Source organism: Oncorhynchus clarkii, chromosome 8 (genome assembly GCF_045791955.1).
Source record: "Oncorhynchus clarkii lewisi isolate Uvic-CL-2024 chromosome 8, UVic_Ocla_1.0, whole genome shotgun sequence".
Classification (NCBI taxonomy): domain Eukaryota; kingdom Metazoa; phylum Chordata; class Actinopteri; order Salmoniformes; family Salmonidae; genus Oncorhynchus; species Oncorhynchus clarkii.
This window is the reverse complement of record NC_092154.1, coordinates 11,664,028-11,679,118: the sequence shown is the minus strand read 5'-3', so window position 1 is coordinate 11,679,118 and position 15,091 is coordinate 11,664,028. Positions and strand designations below refer to the sequence as shown.

The 15,091-nt window shown below is 43.7% G+C and overlaps 1 protein-coding gene across 5 annotated transcripts in view; it reads right to left on the bottom strand.

Annotated features, from left to right (window-relative positions):
* LOC139414943 (serine/threonine-protein phosphatase 4 regulatory subunit 3) overlaps window positions 1-11,391 on the bottom strand; it is a 29,625-nt gene extending 18,234 nt beyond the window's left edge. For 2 of the 5 annotated variants that reach the window (XM_071162593.1, XM_071162595.1), the window contains exons 1-7: window positions 10,311-11,391; window positions 9,704-9,759; window positions 9,496-9,594; window positions 8,550-9,170; window positions 5,336-5,413; window positions 5,003-5,119; window positions 3,487-3,603 (exon numbers count right to left, since the gene is read on the bottom strand). In XM_071162593.1, coding sequence (XP_071018694.1) covers window positions 3,487-3,603; window positions 5,003-5,119; window positions 5,336-5,413; window positions 8,550-9,170; window positions 9,496-9,594; window positions 9,704-9,759; window positions 10,311-10,461 — 1,239 coding nt within the window. In that variant the 5' untranslated portion in view covers window positions 10,462-11,391. The remainder of the gene's footprint in view (window positions 1-3,486; window positions 3,604-5,002; window positions 5,120-5,335; window positions 5,414-8,549; window positions 9,171-9,495; window positions 9,595-9,703; window positions 9,760-10,310) is intronic. The other 3 variants (XM_071162597.1, XM_071162596.1, XM_071162594.1) reach the window with 3 other exon arrangements.
* Window positions 11,392-15,091: the final 3,700 nt, after the last annotated feature.

Below are 15,091 nucleotides of genomic sequence, written 5' to 3'. Positions count from 1 at the left end.
AAAACCTAACAAATATATTACAATATGATCAGATAAATAAAGCAATATTTTCTTATGGCTCTGTCAGTAATCTTTAATTTTCAACAGACACAAAAGACAAATTTCCTTTATATAAATATCCCCATAACATGAACATTAAATGAAAGAAACCGGTATTCAAGGCACCATCAGTAGACTATATTTTCTATTTTAGCAAAAGTGGGCTAAATTTACTTCAAAGAAAAAACAATAATAGCAATTTTCTATCATCCACTCAACTGAAATATTTTTAAAATATAATTGGATTGAAATACAAAAAAATAAAGTGCAAAAATCTATTAATCAAAAACAACACTTTGTTTAAGGAGAAGTAACATGCAGTGAAAACAAATATTAAATTTTAACTTTTAAACTTGAACTGAGTAAAAACTCTAAATATGTGATTGCACAGTAATGTTCACTTGTTTGAGGTTGAGGGTGATACTTGGTGGTGTCCCATCTTTTCCACAAGTTCATCAATGTTCGGGGTAAGGCTCTGAGCTGAAGAAATCCTCAGAATTGAGTGGAGGTGTTCAGCAGTAAGTCGACTTCTGTGTGATGTTTTGTTCAGGTTCATCAAAGAAAACAGTTGTTCACACAGGTATGTGCTGCCAAACATAGACAACGTTTGAGCAGCCTGGATGCGCAGCTGGGGCATTGTGCCGGGGAGGAAACGGGCGAACTCCGCAGCACCCACTGCCGCATATTTTGCCCTCAGTGCATCATTGCATTGGAGGTCAATCAACTCCATTTGGAGGTTTGGTGGTGAGCTTTCCACGTCAACAGCAAATGGGTTACCGAGCAGTTCCAACCTGCTTTTTTGTGCTTCAAAGTCAGCAAATCGGCGTCGAAAGTCAGCGGCAAGCATACCTATTTTATCAGCCAACTGTGTGCTCGGGAACGCACTGGTAGAGAGCTTCTCTTTCATGGTCTGGCAGCTGGGAAAGTGGCTCAAATTTTCTTTCCGCATCTGCGTCTCCCACAGAGTCAGTTTGGTTTTAAATGCCTTCACTGTACTGTACATATCAGAGATGACACGATCCCGACCCTGCAGCTGCAAGTTTATTGCATTCAGATGACTCGTAATGTCACACAGAAAAGCCATTTCACACAGAAACATTTCGTCTCGGAGTTGTGTTGTGTCTTTCCCTTTGCTGTCCAAGAACAGACAAATCTCCTCACGAAGCTCGAAACATCTTTGAAGCACCTTTCCCTGGCTTAGCCATCGCACCTCTGTGTGATAAGGCAAATCACCATGCTCCGTTTCTAACTCCGTCAGAAATGCCTTGAACTGGCGGTGATTCAAACCTTTGGCTCTGATAAAGTTAACTGTGCGCGTGATGATCTCATTACATGCTCCATTTTCAAGGCTTTACCGCACAACGCTTCCTGGTGTATGATACAATGATAAGCTGTCAGCTCACCTGTCGCGTTTTCCTCTTGCATCTTTTCCCGTATCTTCGCCACCAGTCCGCTCCTGTGTCCACACATCGCAGGTGCTCCGTCGGTTGTCAAACCCACGAGTTTTTCCCAAGGCAGCTCCATCTCATTTACACATCTTGACACCTCTTCATACAAATCATGCCCCGTAGTTGTGCCATGCATAGGACGTAAAGCCAAAAACTCCTCTGTCACGCTTAGGTTGGAGTCCACTCCGCGGATGAAAATTGACAACTGGGCAATGTCAGAAATGTCGGTGCTCTCATCCACAGCCAAGGAATATGCAATAAAATCTTTTCCCTTTTTCACAAGCTGCTCTTTTAGATTGATGGACAACTGGTCTACTCTCTCGGCAATGGTGTTTCTGCTCAGACTCACATTTAAAAAGAGTTGCCTTTTTTCTGGGCAAACTTCGTCACAAACTTTAATCATGCAGTTTTTGATGAAATCCCCCTCCGTAAATGGCCGGGCTGATTTAGCGATCTCTTCTGCCAAAATAAAACTGGCCTTGACAGCAGCCTGGCCTTGTGATTTGGCTTTTTTGAACAGAGCCTGTCGAGATTTGAGGCCTCGTTTTAATTCCTCTGCCTTTTGTAGCCTTTGTTCCATGTCCATATTCTTGTTTTTGTCCGCGTGTTTCGTTTCATAATGTCGTCTCAGATTATACTCTTTCAGTACCGCCACACTTTCTCCACACAGAAGACACACAGGTTTTCCAGCTACCTTCGTGAACATATACTCCGACTCCCACCTTGTTTGAAACCCCCGGTTCTCAGTATCCACCTTCCGTTTTGCCATTTTTGATGGGTATCTGAAAGTTAATTTTACTGTGATGCTGACGACTGCTGTGCCAATAAATATTGAAATGAAGCAGCCTACTGCTCGGTGCGTCACCTTTGCATTGTGGGAAATGTAGTATTGGTGCGTGTAAAAGATCTGCGGGCTGCCGGCTTGCTGCGGGCCGGTTCTAATAATAAATCAAGATCATCCCAGGGGCCGTAAAAAACCTTCTTGCGGGCCGGATGTGGCCCGCGGGCCTTGACTCTGACATATGTGGTCTAACCAGACACCTAAGTATTTGTAGTTGTCCACGTATTCTAAGTCAGAGCCGTCCAGAGTGGTGATGTTGGACAGGCGGGTAGGTGCAGGTAGCGATCGGTTGAAGAGCATGCATTTAGTTTTACTTGTATTTAAGAGCAATTGGAGGCCACGGAAGGAGAGTTGTATGGCATTGAAGCTTGCCTGGAGGGTTGTTAACACAGTGTCCAAAGAAGGGCCGGAAGTATACAGAATGGTGTCGTCTGCGTAGAGGTGGATCAGAGACTCACCAGCAGCAAGAGCGACCTCATTGATGTATACAGAGAAGAGAGTCGGTCCAAGAATTGAACCCTGTGGCACCCCCATAGAGACTGCCAGAGGTCCGGACAACAGACCCTCCGATTTGACACACTGAACTCTATCAGATAAGTAGTTGGTGAACCAGGCGAGGCAATCATTTGAGAAACCAAGGCTGTTGAGTCTGCCGATGAGGATGTGGTGATTGACAGAGTCGAAAGCCTTGGCCAGATCAATGAATACGGCTGCACAGTAATGTTTCTTATCGATGGCGGTTAAGATATCGTTTAGGACCTTGAGCGTGGCTGAGGTGCACCCATGACCAGCTCTGAAACCAGATTGCATAGCAGAGAAGGTATGGTGAGATTCGAAATGGTCGGTAATCTGTTTGTTGACTTGGCTTTCGAAGACCTTAGAAAGGCATGGTAGGATAGATATAGGTCTGTAGCAGTTTGGGTGTTACCTAGCCTCAGTGCAGTAGACAGCTGGGAGGAGGTGCTCTTGTTCTCCATGGACTTTACAGTGTTAACACTATAGAAATGTGTGGAGTGGTTGAAAAGCGAGTTAATGACTCCAACCTAAGTGTATGTAAACTTCCGACTTCAACTGTAGGTCCCTCCCCGCTTAATTGTGTTTTCTTATGTTTGGTTCATATTAATACACATCCCTGGTATAGGTGAGAGCTGTACTCACGTCGTCGTTCTGCTGGGACTCCTGCATGACAAACTCTCGTACCATAGAGGGGTTGTACTCCACCAGATAGGAGAAGATATCGGTGGCCGCACCACGCACCTGCACATCATCCATCCCCTGATGGCACAAACACACACCACATCAGTCACAGCACACAATGGAATAGAATATTACGGAGTAGAACAGAATAGACTAGAATAACAACATCATAAGTAGTTAGTGAAGGAAAAAAACATGTGAATTTGTTAGTAATTGTTAAAGGCCGATGGCACCGTAGTACGGCTGGTCAAAAAAGATCCGTCAAATGCTTGAGCGGTATTTGATTTAGTTTGCCTGGTCAAATGGAACGCTTCCAAAAGTTATTTTACCATTTCTGACCCTGACGCCCAAGCTTAATCAACTGATTGTTGACTGATTGATTTTATTCCAGTGTCATACACCTATTGGTGGCCAGCTGTGCTTTGGCAAAGTGGGTGGGGTTATATCCTTCCTGTTTGGCCCTGTCCGGGGGTGTCCTCAGATGGGGCCACAGTGTCTCCTGACCCATCCTGTCTCAGCCTCCAGTATTTATGCTGCAGTAGTTTATGTGTCGGGGGGCTAGGGTCAGTTTGTTATATCTGGAGTACTTCTCCTGTCCTATTAGGTGTCCTGTGTGAATCTAAGTGTGCGTTCTCTAATTCTCTCCTTCTCTCTTTCTTTCTCTCTCTCGGAGGACCTGAGCCCTAGGACCATGCCCCAGGACTACCTGACATGATGACTCCTTGCTGTCCCCAGTTCACCTGGCCGTGCTGCTGCTCCAGTTTCAACTGTTCTGCCTTATTATTATTCGACCATGCTGGTCATTTATGAACATTTGAACATCTTGGCCATGTTCTGTTATAATCTCCACCCAGCACAGCCAGAAGAGGACTGGCAACCCCACATAGTCTGGTTCCTCTCTAGGTTTCTTCCTAGGTTTTGGCCTTTATAGGGAGTTTTTCCTAGCCACCGGGCTTCTACACCTGCATTACTTGCTGTTTGGGGTTTTAGGCTGGGTTTCTGTACAGCACTTTGAGATATCAGCTGATGTACGAAGGGCTATATAAATAAATTTGATTTGATTACATGATCGCTAAATACTGGACAATTTAAACACTTCACCAATCCTCTCTTCCACAAACATGTGTAAATATTGTACTATAAATTGGGCCTCCTGTATCATACTGATGTTAACATGTTTATTCTGTTCTTCTGAGACATTTACTTTATGTTGCTATTATTATTTATTATTGTTGCATTGTCCAGAAGGAACCTGCAAGTAAGCATTTCATTGGACGGTGTTTGCCATACATACAACTAATACAACTTTAAAATTACACACAGACCATAATCATGGCAAGAACATCTGCCCGTATGTCACATTTTTACAAACAATACATTTCTCCTTCTCCCCAAGACTATGAAAATAAAAATCCTCAAACACTTTCAAGTATTTGTCGTGTATGACCCAGGTCTGGAGTGCTGTGTGGGCTCTCACCAGTACCACCTCTAGTGCAGGGAGAATGCCCATGTTCGACAGCGTCTTGAAGAAGGCTTCTCTGTTTTGAGGTTGTAACGTTTGGGAGAAGGCGCAGAACTCCTTTAGGAAGTTTACCTGTGGAGAAGAGAACTTCATGTTAGCCAATGACTACTATACAATGTGTGAGAAAGGTGGTAATAATGGTCAATTTTGTCCAAATAAACCCTTGTGCTTGATTCACATTATAAGGCCAAGCCAAGCCCTACCGGCCTGGTAATGCGACCTAGTTTGGTCGGGCCCATAGTGGGAGTCCGGCATTAGTTGCGTCTGTGCGGATGTCAGTTGGCGTACCAGTTCGTATCGCTTGTCGTCGTCTGTGGCCTCGTCTGTCAGCTGTGCAAAGAGGTCTGTCAGGAACTTCTCATCGTCCTGACCGTGAAGGATAGAAAAACAAGAGAACAAAGGTTGAGGAGGAGGCATAAAGTTGTACATGGACACAGATCTGTCCGTTCTCGAGTTTGACTCCCAAATGGCTATGGTTGGAGAGGGGTAAGCTAATCGTAGCTCTGCGCCTATGAAGGCAATTTGTATCTGAAGTTTGCATGGTCAATAGGTCTGCTGATGTTTAGCTGTTCCACCATGCAGTGTTAACCCTGGGGTTGTTTCAATAGGCACGAAACAAGATAAACATTTTCCAAAAAGAGGAAGTACTACCGTTCCTTGTCCAATAAGAACACTCATTTTAACTTTTAGTTGAAAAATATTTGAGCTTAACAAACCTGACTCACTGTAAGAGGAAGTTGAAAACCATGTCCTAGATAAAAGGACCTTTATGAGAAGTCCTTATTAGTGATGGGAGGGGGGAAATGATTGTTACATATCGGCATATTTATTTTCTTATATTGCCATATATATTTTTTCATTAATCACAATATTATTTTTGCACTAGTGGGCAGTACCTGTGACAAAACTCTGTTTCCTTCTACAGCACGTTCTCCTCTTTTTAAAATGGTGAGCCAACATGTTTTCAGCACTTATTTCCATGACTGATCAAAAACCTAGTTTTGGAATGGCTCTCGCTTATCCCACTGCAGCAGACATATAGTGAGCAATATGTTTGGAACATTTAAAATAGCAGAATTGAAATTAGAATTAGAATTGTAATATACTGAAAAAAAACGCAACATGCAAAAATGTCTAAGATTTTTACTGAGTTACAGTTCAATATAAGGAAATCAGTCAATTGAAATAAATTCATTAGACCCTAATCTATGGATTTATCACGACTGGGAATACAGATATGCATCTGTCGGTCACAGAAAACCAGTCAGTATCTGGTGTGACCACCATTTGCCTCAAGCAGTTTGACATCTCCTTTGCATAGAGCTAATCAGGCTGTTGATTGTGGCTTGTGGAATGTTGTCCCACTCCTCTTAAATGGTTGTGCGAAGTTGCTGGACATTGGCGGGAACTGGAATGCGCTGTCATACACGCCGGTCCTGAACATCCCAAACCTGCTCAATGGGTCACATGTACGGTGAGCACGCAGGACATGGAAGAACAGGGATATTTACAACTTCGAGGAATTTTGTTCAGATCCTTGCGACATGAGGCCGTGCATTATCATGCTGAAACATGAGGTGATGGCGGCGGATGAATGGCACAACAATGGGCCTCAGGATCTTATCACGGCATCTCTGTGCATTCAGATTGCAATCGATAAAATGTAAGTGTTTGTTGTCCATAGCTTATGCCTGCCCACACCATAACCCCACCATGTGGCACTCTGTTCACAACGTTGACATGAGCAAACCACTCGCCCACACGACACCATACACGTGTTCTGCGGTAGTGAGGCCGGTTGGACATAACTGCCAAATTCTCTAAAATGATGTTGGAGGTGGCTTATGGTAGAGAAATTCATTCAATTCTCTAGCAAAAGATCTGGTGGACATTCCTACAGTCAGCATGCCAATTGCACGCTCCCTCAAAACATCTGTGGCAGTGAGTTATGACAAAACTTTAGAGTGGCCTTTTATTTTCCCCAGCACAAGGTGAGCCTGTGTAATGATTATGCTGTTTAATCAGCTTTTTGATATGCCACACCTGTCAGGCTCACTAGTGCATGGACAATATATGGGATATTTTATTTAAACTCATAAAACATGGGTCCAACACTTTACATATTGCGTTTATATTTTTGTTCAGGATACATAGTGTATCAGCACCTAAGCAATTCCTAGTCACAACATTTTTACCAAAGTTAGTCTAGTTTCAGAGTCAGCAAATTAACTGTTCTAGTCCCTCGCTGCTTCAGTCTGCTTTCTTCCCTTTGGTGCCTGATTAACACAGCCCATGTCGGTCCGTTTCCCCCCAAACAGCATTACCTGTTTACAAAACACTCTTCCGTTTCCACGGAGACTAGCGTACACAAACAAGGTGTGGAGTTGACAGTGCAACAACCATAAGGTCACTTGACCATAAAAGCAGCCAATGATTGACCATGGGTACAGCACATACAAGACAAAGTAAAAAGCACAGGCTTCCTTTATAGTGAGAACACACAGCAGTTATTTATACTAGACTTTATCTGGTGCCTCTGTAATGACACAAATGCTGACCATTTATTTTAGTTCCAAGGGGTGTGGTTAGGGCCAGGAGAATGAACCTCTGGGCTCTAGGTATGGTTCATATAGCCTGGGTACCAGTTCCTGTACTCCATGTCATGTGCCAAAGACGCTGGCCTTTCTGCCATCTTCAAATACAAACACTATCAATAATGAGCTTGAGATCACCATCACAGTTATCGTCCAATCACAACGATTATGCAAATATTGGAACACTATCACTTTCTCTTCACAGAACATGTTGGTATCTGGTTGCTAAGCAACAGTTTGTTTGTCCAGATGAAACCAGTCTGGCAAAAGTTTGTAGCTCATATCTCAAAGGTTTGTAGCTCACAGCTCACATGCATAACGCAATTCAAACCACAAAATGCCTTAAAATACAACAACTGGCCTAGCCAACAGCTAAATGTTTATTTTTGACTTTGTTAAAACTTATAATTCTATTTAAGGCTCCACATGTCATCATGGAAAATATTCAATGTTACTTCCAACAACCAATGAGCAACTCCACTGTAAATCCAGCACATATTGAATGTTCAGATTGCCGAAAGGCAAGGAGTGGAACGTTAGCGACTGGTACTCAGACTGGGGTTTATATTGCTATCATAAGAAAAAATGAAACGAAAATAAAAAACAAAACACAGAAATCGCTGACATTTCACCATGCTCCCCATGTGTACACCTGCACGTGTGTAGCACCTTACTCTGGCCTATGTTGTCCTGACTGTGGCCACTTAATTAAAATCAAAATCAAATCTTATTTGTCACATCGTTGGTAAACAACAGGTGCAGACTAACAGTGAAATGCTTACTGACGGGACAACAATGCAGAGATAAAATGCTACTAATTATAGAAAAAAAGTAACAAGGAAAAAATACAAAACATGTTTGTGTTTACTGTGCATGCTGGTGCCCTCCCCGTGTCCCCACAATCTCACCTGCAGCATGCCCACGATCTCCACCTTGTTGAAGAAGATGAACGAGTGCAGCGTGGAGAGCATGTTCTCCTCGAACACCGACGGCGTGGGCAGCACCATGTCCTGGATGTACTGCACCCGGTACGTCTGGTGGATCTTGGCGCGCAACTCAGGGTCGCCGATGGGGATCACCTCCTTGAAGCGGGCAGTCTTGGTGAGGAAGTCACGGTGGCGCCGCGGCGCAGCCCCCAGCACCGGGTCGTGCTCCAGGCAGCCAATCACGTCCATGATGCACTCCTCTGAGAACATAACCTCGAACAGTGCCGTGCGGTTCAGCAGGAAAATGCCCTTGACGATCTCGTAGAGGTGGTGGAGGCCGTCGGCGTTCTCCAGGTCCTCGCACTGGCGGAAGAGCTCCAGGAGCTTGCGGATGTAGCCCTCGTTCTCCACAGCCAGGGCCAGTTTCTCACGGCGTAAGGGCGAGGGGAGGGAGGAGGCCACAAGTTCTGCGAGCTCTTCGAGGCGGCCCAGCTCGCAGGGTGGGAGCTCGAGCCCCGGGGAGGACATGTCGTCGAAGCGCTCCTCCTCCGACTCATCCACCAGCTCTTGGGTGATGTCCACTGATGGGTCCTTGCCCTGGACCTAGTAGAGATGGAGGAACGGGAGTCAAAAATCACATGAACAAACCAATGACATTAGGGACAGAACAGAGAGAAACACGAGTCAAAACACAACGCACGAGTCAAAACACAACGCATGAAGGCATTAGTTATACATGAACATGCAAGCTCTATCCTTTAAACCATACTTAGAAATGTAGAAAATGACATTCTCACATTAAGTGAGAGCTAAACATATAATTATACTTCATTATTAAGGGACTTTTGGATTCTGCCACAAGACAATAGAGTTGAGTATGTTCCACCTTCATCTTATACGCACACACAGAGAAGAAAAGTTGGATTACCTGACAGATTTTCTCCCAGATCTCATCGCAGCCAGCCTTCTCCTGGAAGCTGAGGGCCAGGTCATAGTTCTCAGCCTCCGACCATACTATCAACGTGTCCTGATGGAAAGAGACAAAACAGCACTATTACTATCATAAATACGCTGCTAGAATAAGACAGGAGACATGACGCTAACATTCAAGTGTCTTCGTGTAGCAAGTGACTGACCTGTTGTTTCTGGTAGGCTGTGTTTGGGTTTATCTTCGACTCCAGCAGCAGGGAACCTGGGGGTGTGAAGAAACACAAAGTGAGTTAGCGATAACACCAAAAACTAACACGCAGCTTTGCCCAAAGATTTCAACAGCTGAAGTGGACGCAGCTCAATGCTGCAAAAGGACGACGGGGGGCTAAATCGGGAGTTGTGTATCTCGGCCCCTGTTTGGGTGGCTGTGGGGACAGTGTGATTATGTAACTGTAAAGGCCATGACATAGTGTTTAGACTGAGCTGCATTTACAACAGGGGCCTGGCTGAGATGGGGCATGATATTCCATGATCCCTTCTAGCTATGTATTTGTATATTTTAGTGCACATGGTATGAGGATTCAGGGTCAGTGACTTGTGTAGGACTCAAGGGATCAATGAACCAACCACTAATTAGATATCGAGGCTCCTCTTTTGACTGTCTTCATAATAGTACACAAAAACGAGGCTACGTAGTTTGTTTACAGATAGCTAGCTAGGTGTTATCGACAACATCGTGACATTATCAGAATAAAGAGTATAGTAATCAATCAATGGTTGTGAGTATTAGTGAGAGTATAACAATACTTTTACCTGACTCACCATCGCTCTCCGCTCGCACCAGCAGAGACATGCCTTTCAGCCGCTCTACATAGCCCGAGGAGACGTGTCCGGTGCCGCGGTCGTCCCATTGTCTGTCCTCGTTGAGCGTATAAACTTTGACTCGGCGGCGGGTGTCCGTCATCTTGGCAGGTGGTCGTGACCGCTTTCCCCAGCCGACTTCTGTTTACCTTGCTCCGCAACGCGCCAACTCTACCGACTGCCTAGTATGGTGGTTGTGGGGATCAACTACCGTAGATCCACTTAGTCAGAAGAGTTAAAAAACTAGATTAACTAGCTAGTTATCACAGTTCGCTATGTGTAGCTTGCTACAGATGCTAGCTGGCAACCACAAAACTTGCCTCGCTCAGACCAAAAAGCCTACGACGCGTCCGTTCGCACTGTCTAGCAGATCGGTTAGCTAGCTACCGACAGTCTCCTTCAGAAACTAGCTACACAAACAGTACAACCATAGACCAAATAATACGTATATAAACTAGGTTCGAATGGGAAACATTCCGTGTAATATTACAAATATACTATGTTAGAGGACTTCAGCTATAGTACACTGAGATAATTGCTATATGCTAGCTAGCTAGCTATCTACCGGAGCTAACTAGCTAGCACGTTAGCTAGCTAGTCGGCTAACTGCCTTGCTACATTCAACATCTTATGAAAACAGTACATTATTATACATCGACAAATACCATACACCGGTTACATTATTGCCCGTTTACGAACCGCAACCAGTGTCGTTAAATGTAGCCCGACTTTTCCGATCAGCTATACGGCTTTCTATAATACGTTAGCTGCTAGCTAGCTATTTCTTTCCCAAGTGTTCCGCCATGTTCTGGCTCCGGGCCGCGGAGAAATCCGTCTCTCTCCTCACTGGGTGTCCTTGCATTTCAAAATGAGGAAGACCATCAAGCTGTAATCGTATAACTCCCCCCAATGTTATGTTTCACATACTAACATTATTTGTCATTCATTTCCATCATATCGCTTATCTAGATAATTGTTAACTACAGCCCCTGTGACCATTCAGCCATCTTGGGTCCCTTCAGAAAGTCAGTACGGGGTTTCCAGCACAGCAACAACAGGGCAGCACAATAGTATCCAGCTGCAGCCCCGCAGTAGCCTGTCACTAAAAGCAATACTATCTCCATCTTCAGGCCGTGGTTAATCCCTAGCACATACATGTGAACTTTTTATTTCCTCCTTTCCTAACTTTAAGGAAAGGGAGCTAGAGAAGGAGGGGAGGAAAGGGTGGTAGGGATGGAAAGGAATCTAGGAAAGGAGGTAAGGAAGCTAGGAAAGAGGAAAGGATAGGGAGTTAGAAAATGGAGTGAGGAAAGCTAGAAAGGAATCTAGGAAAGAAAATGAGTAAAGGAAAGGAAGCTAGGAAAAGAGCTAGGTAAGGAAAGGAGATAAGGAAATAGCGATAGGGGAATAGCAGAATGAGAAGTAGGGAAGGAAAGGAATACTTTTTTTTCACTATTGCTACTCGCTGTTCATTATCTATGCATATTCGCTTTACCCCTACCTACATGTACATATTACCTCAATTACCTCAACTAACCTGTACCCCCGCACATTGACTCGGTACCTATATAGCCTCGTTATTGTTGTTTTATTTTGTTACTTTTTTTTTTACATTAGTTTATTTTGTAAATATTTTCTCAACTCTATTTTCTTAAAACTGCATTGTTGGTTAAAACATCTTATGGCTCCAGGGGCAGTATTGAGTAGCTTGGATGAAAGGTGCCCAGAGTAAACAGCCTGCTCCTCAGTCCCAGTTGCTAATATATGCATATTATTATTAGTTTTGGATAGAAAACACTCTGAAGTTTCTAAAACTGTTTGAATGATGTCTGTGAGTATAACAGAACTCATATGGCAGGCAAAAACCTGAGAAGAAATCCAAACAGGAAGTGGGAAATCTGAGGTTGGTGGATTTTCAACCCAGCCCCTATTGAATACACAGTGGGATATTGGTTATGTTGCACTTCCTAAGGCTTCCAGGTTTACACCTTTTGTATTCAGCGCATGTGACAAATACAATTTGATTTGATTTGATTTGGAAAAGAAAAGGAGCTAGGAAATGAGGTTGGAAAGGGAGCGAGGAAAGGAGAAAAGGAATCTAAGAATGAAAATGAGGAGTTCACATGTATGTGGTAGGAATGAACCATGTCCAGTAGATGGCAAATTTTCTCATAGAAAATTGATGCAACAATTTCCTGCTATGATGCAATCACATTTAATTGTCTTGTATCTGTAAAAACAGCTGGACATAATTATGTCACACACATAATGTCAAAAACATTTTTTAAATGCTACAAACTAGAATGTCAAATAAAAATTAAGTGGTTGAAGTGTTTCCATTTAGTCAAATTGCACATTAGTATCTCTTTCATTTCTCAGGTAGCATGAAGAAGCCTGTATGGATAGAATGCAAGAATCTACTAATATCTGCCATATTCTAGTAATTCTCATGTGTCAAATTTCTGCCCTGGTAGAGCTACCCCGGTCTGTAAGTGCTGTTGTTGTGAAGTGGAAACGTCTAGGAGCAACAACAGCTGAGCCACGAAGTGGTAGGCTACACAACCTCACAGGACAGGACCAGCAAGTGATGAAGCATGTAGCGTGTAAAATTCATCTGTCCTCGGTTGAAACACTCACTACCGAGTTCCAAACTGCCTCTGGAAGCAACATCAGCACAATAACTGTTTGTCGGGAGCTTCATGAAATGGGTTTCCATGGCCAAGCAGCTGCACACAAGCCTAAGATCACCAAACACAATGCCAGGCGTCGGCTAGAGTGGTGTAAAACTCACCGCCATTGTTCTCATGACCAGTGGAAACGCGTTCTCTGGAGTGATCAATCACGCTTCACCATCTGGCAGTCCAACGGACTAATGTGGGTTTGGCAGATGCTAGGAGAACACTACCTGCCCCAATGCAAAGTGCCAACTGTAAAGTTTGGCGGAGGAGGAATAATGGTCTGGGACAGTTTTTCATGGTTCAGGCTAGTCCCCTTACAATGACGGGAAATCTTAACACTACAGCATAAAATGACATTCTAGACCAGTGGTTCTTAACCTTGTTGGAGGTACTGAACCCCACCAGTTTCATATGCGCATTCACCGAACCCTTCTTAATTGGAAAAATAAAATATGATTTTTTTCAAATTCAAACATAGGTATATATTTTACTGGTGCACAAAATGAACCGTGCATCAACATCACTGTGTTCAAAGAACAAAATCATCAAAACATGATTTTCACACAAAAACATAATAATGAATATTTACTGCAAATCAGTGTGACTTCTGCTGTTGCCTTTCACAGACCAGTTCAGAAATGCGCAGCTTCACCTTGGCAAGTGCCACGCTCATGTCATTTTCGCAACAAAGTCTGTTCCTTTTCTTCGTTTTTATGTCCAGCATCCTTGAAAAGGATTGCTCGCAAAGATATGTTGTAACAAAAGGTATGAAAATCTCCAGAGCTTTCTTAGCAATAACAGGGTACGTTACCATTTGTTGAAACGTTGAAAGCGTTGTTGTTCTGAAGAGTTGCTGTTGAACCTGGCTCTGCTGAATTTCAATGATTTCATCGAGCTATTCATCATTGACATCTGTTGTCTCAACACTAAACGTGAACGGCTGTCTCACCTATGCTGGATATGACTCTCTTGTAGGGAAGTATCCGTCGAGAGACTTTGCAAGCTCATCTAAGTGCGTGGCAATTGCTTGCTTCAGTTCCGCGGGTACAGAAATGTCTCCGATTCCAGATACATCTTCGATCTTACTTACACAGTCGTCCAGCAGGGGAAAGTTTGCGAAGTTATCGTTCTCGGTTCGTCGTTTCCATAACGATAGCTGTTTTTGAAAAGCCTTCAGGTTTTCCTCCGCTTCGATGATGTTGACTCCACCGCCCTGCATCTTTTGATTGAGAAGATTGAGAGCTGCGAAGATATTAGCCATGTACGCTAAAATGAGAATGAACTCACAATTTTTGAAGCAATCTGCATGACAATGTTGGTGCTCTTGCAAAAACAGGGCTAATTCCACACGCACGGCAAAAACACGATTCAGCACCTGTCCCCGGGATAACCACTGAACGTTAGAATGGTACAGAAGTACCTTGAATTCAGAGCCCATTTCTTTACACAGCTCACTGAAGATGCGGTGCCTCAGAGCACTAGTTCGCACATAGTTCACGCATTCCATTACAATTTTTAATGCTTCTGCCAGTTTCGGAGGCAAGGTTTTTGTTGCCAACGCATGCCTGTGCAGAATACAATGCGTAACAATGATGTGTGGTGCATCGGCTTTCACTAGCGCACCAAAAACAGACTTTCTTCCCAGCATGACTGGAGCTCCGTCCGAACAAACTGCAGAAACCATATCCCACAAAAGATAGTTGTCTTTGAAGAAGTCATCCACAAGTTTCTTCACATTGGCTGCCTTAGTTGTTGTTGTAAGAGGCTTACAAAATAAAAAATCTTCCTTTATCACGTCGTCTTTCACATAGTGCACGAATACAGCAAGCTGGCTTAGATTGGATACGTCTGTGGTCTCGTCGAGTTGAAGGCTGAATTTTGCCGGGCTTGAAATCAGATCTGCAACTACTTGAGCCAAGATGTCTTTGCTCATGTCCTCTATTCTATCGCTGATGGTGTCATTTGAAAGAGGAATATGGGATAACTTCAGCCTCATTTCCCAGCATGATATTCGCCATCTTTAACACAGCTGGTTTTATGAGTGTTTCACCAATG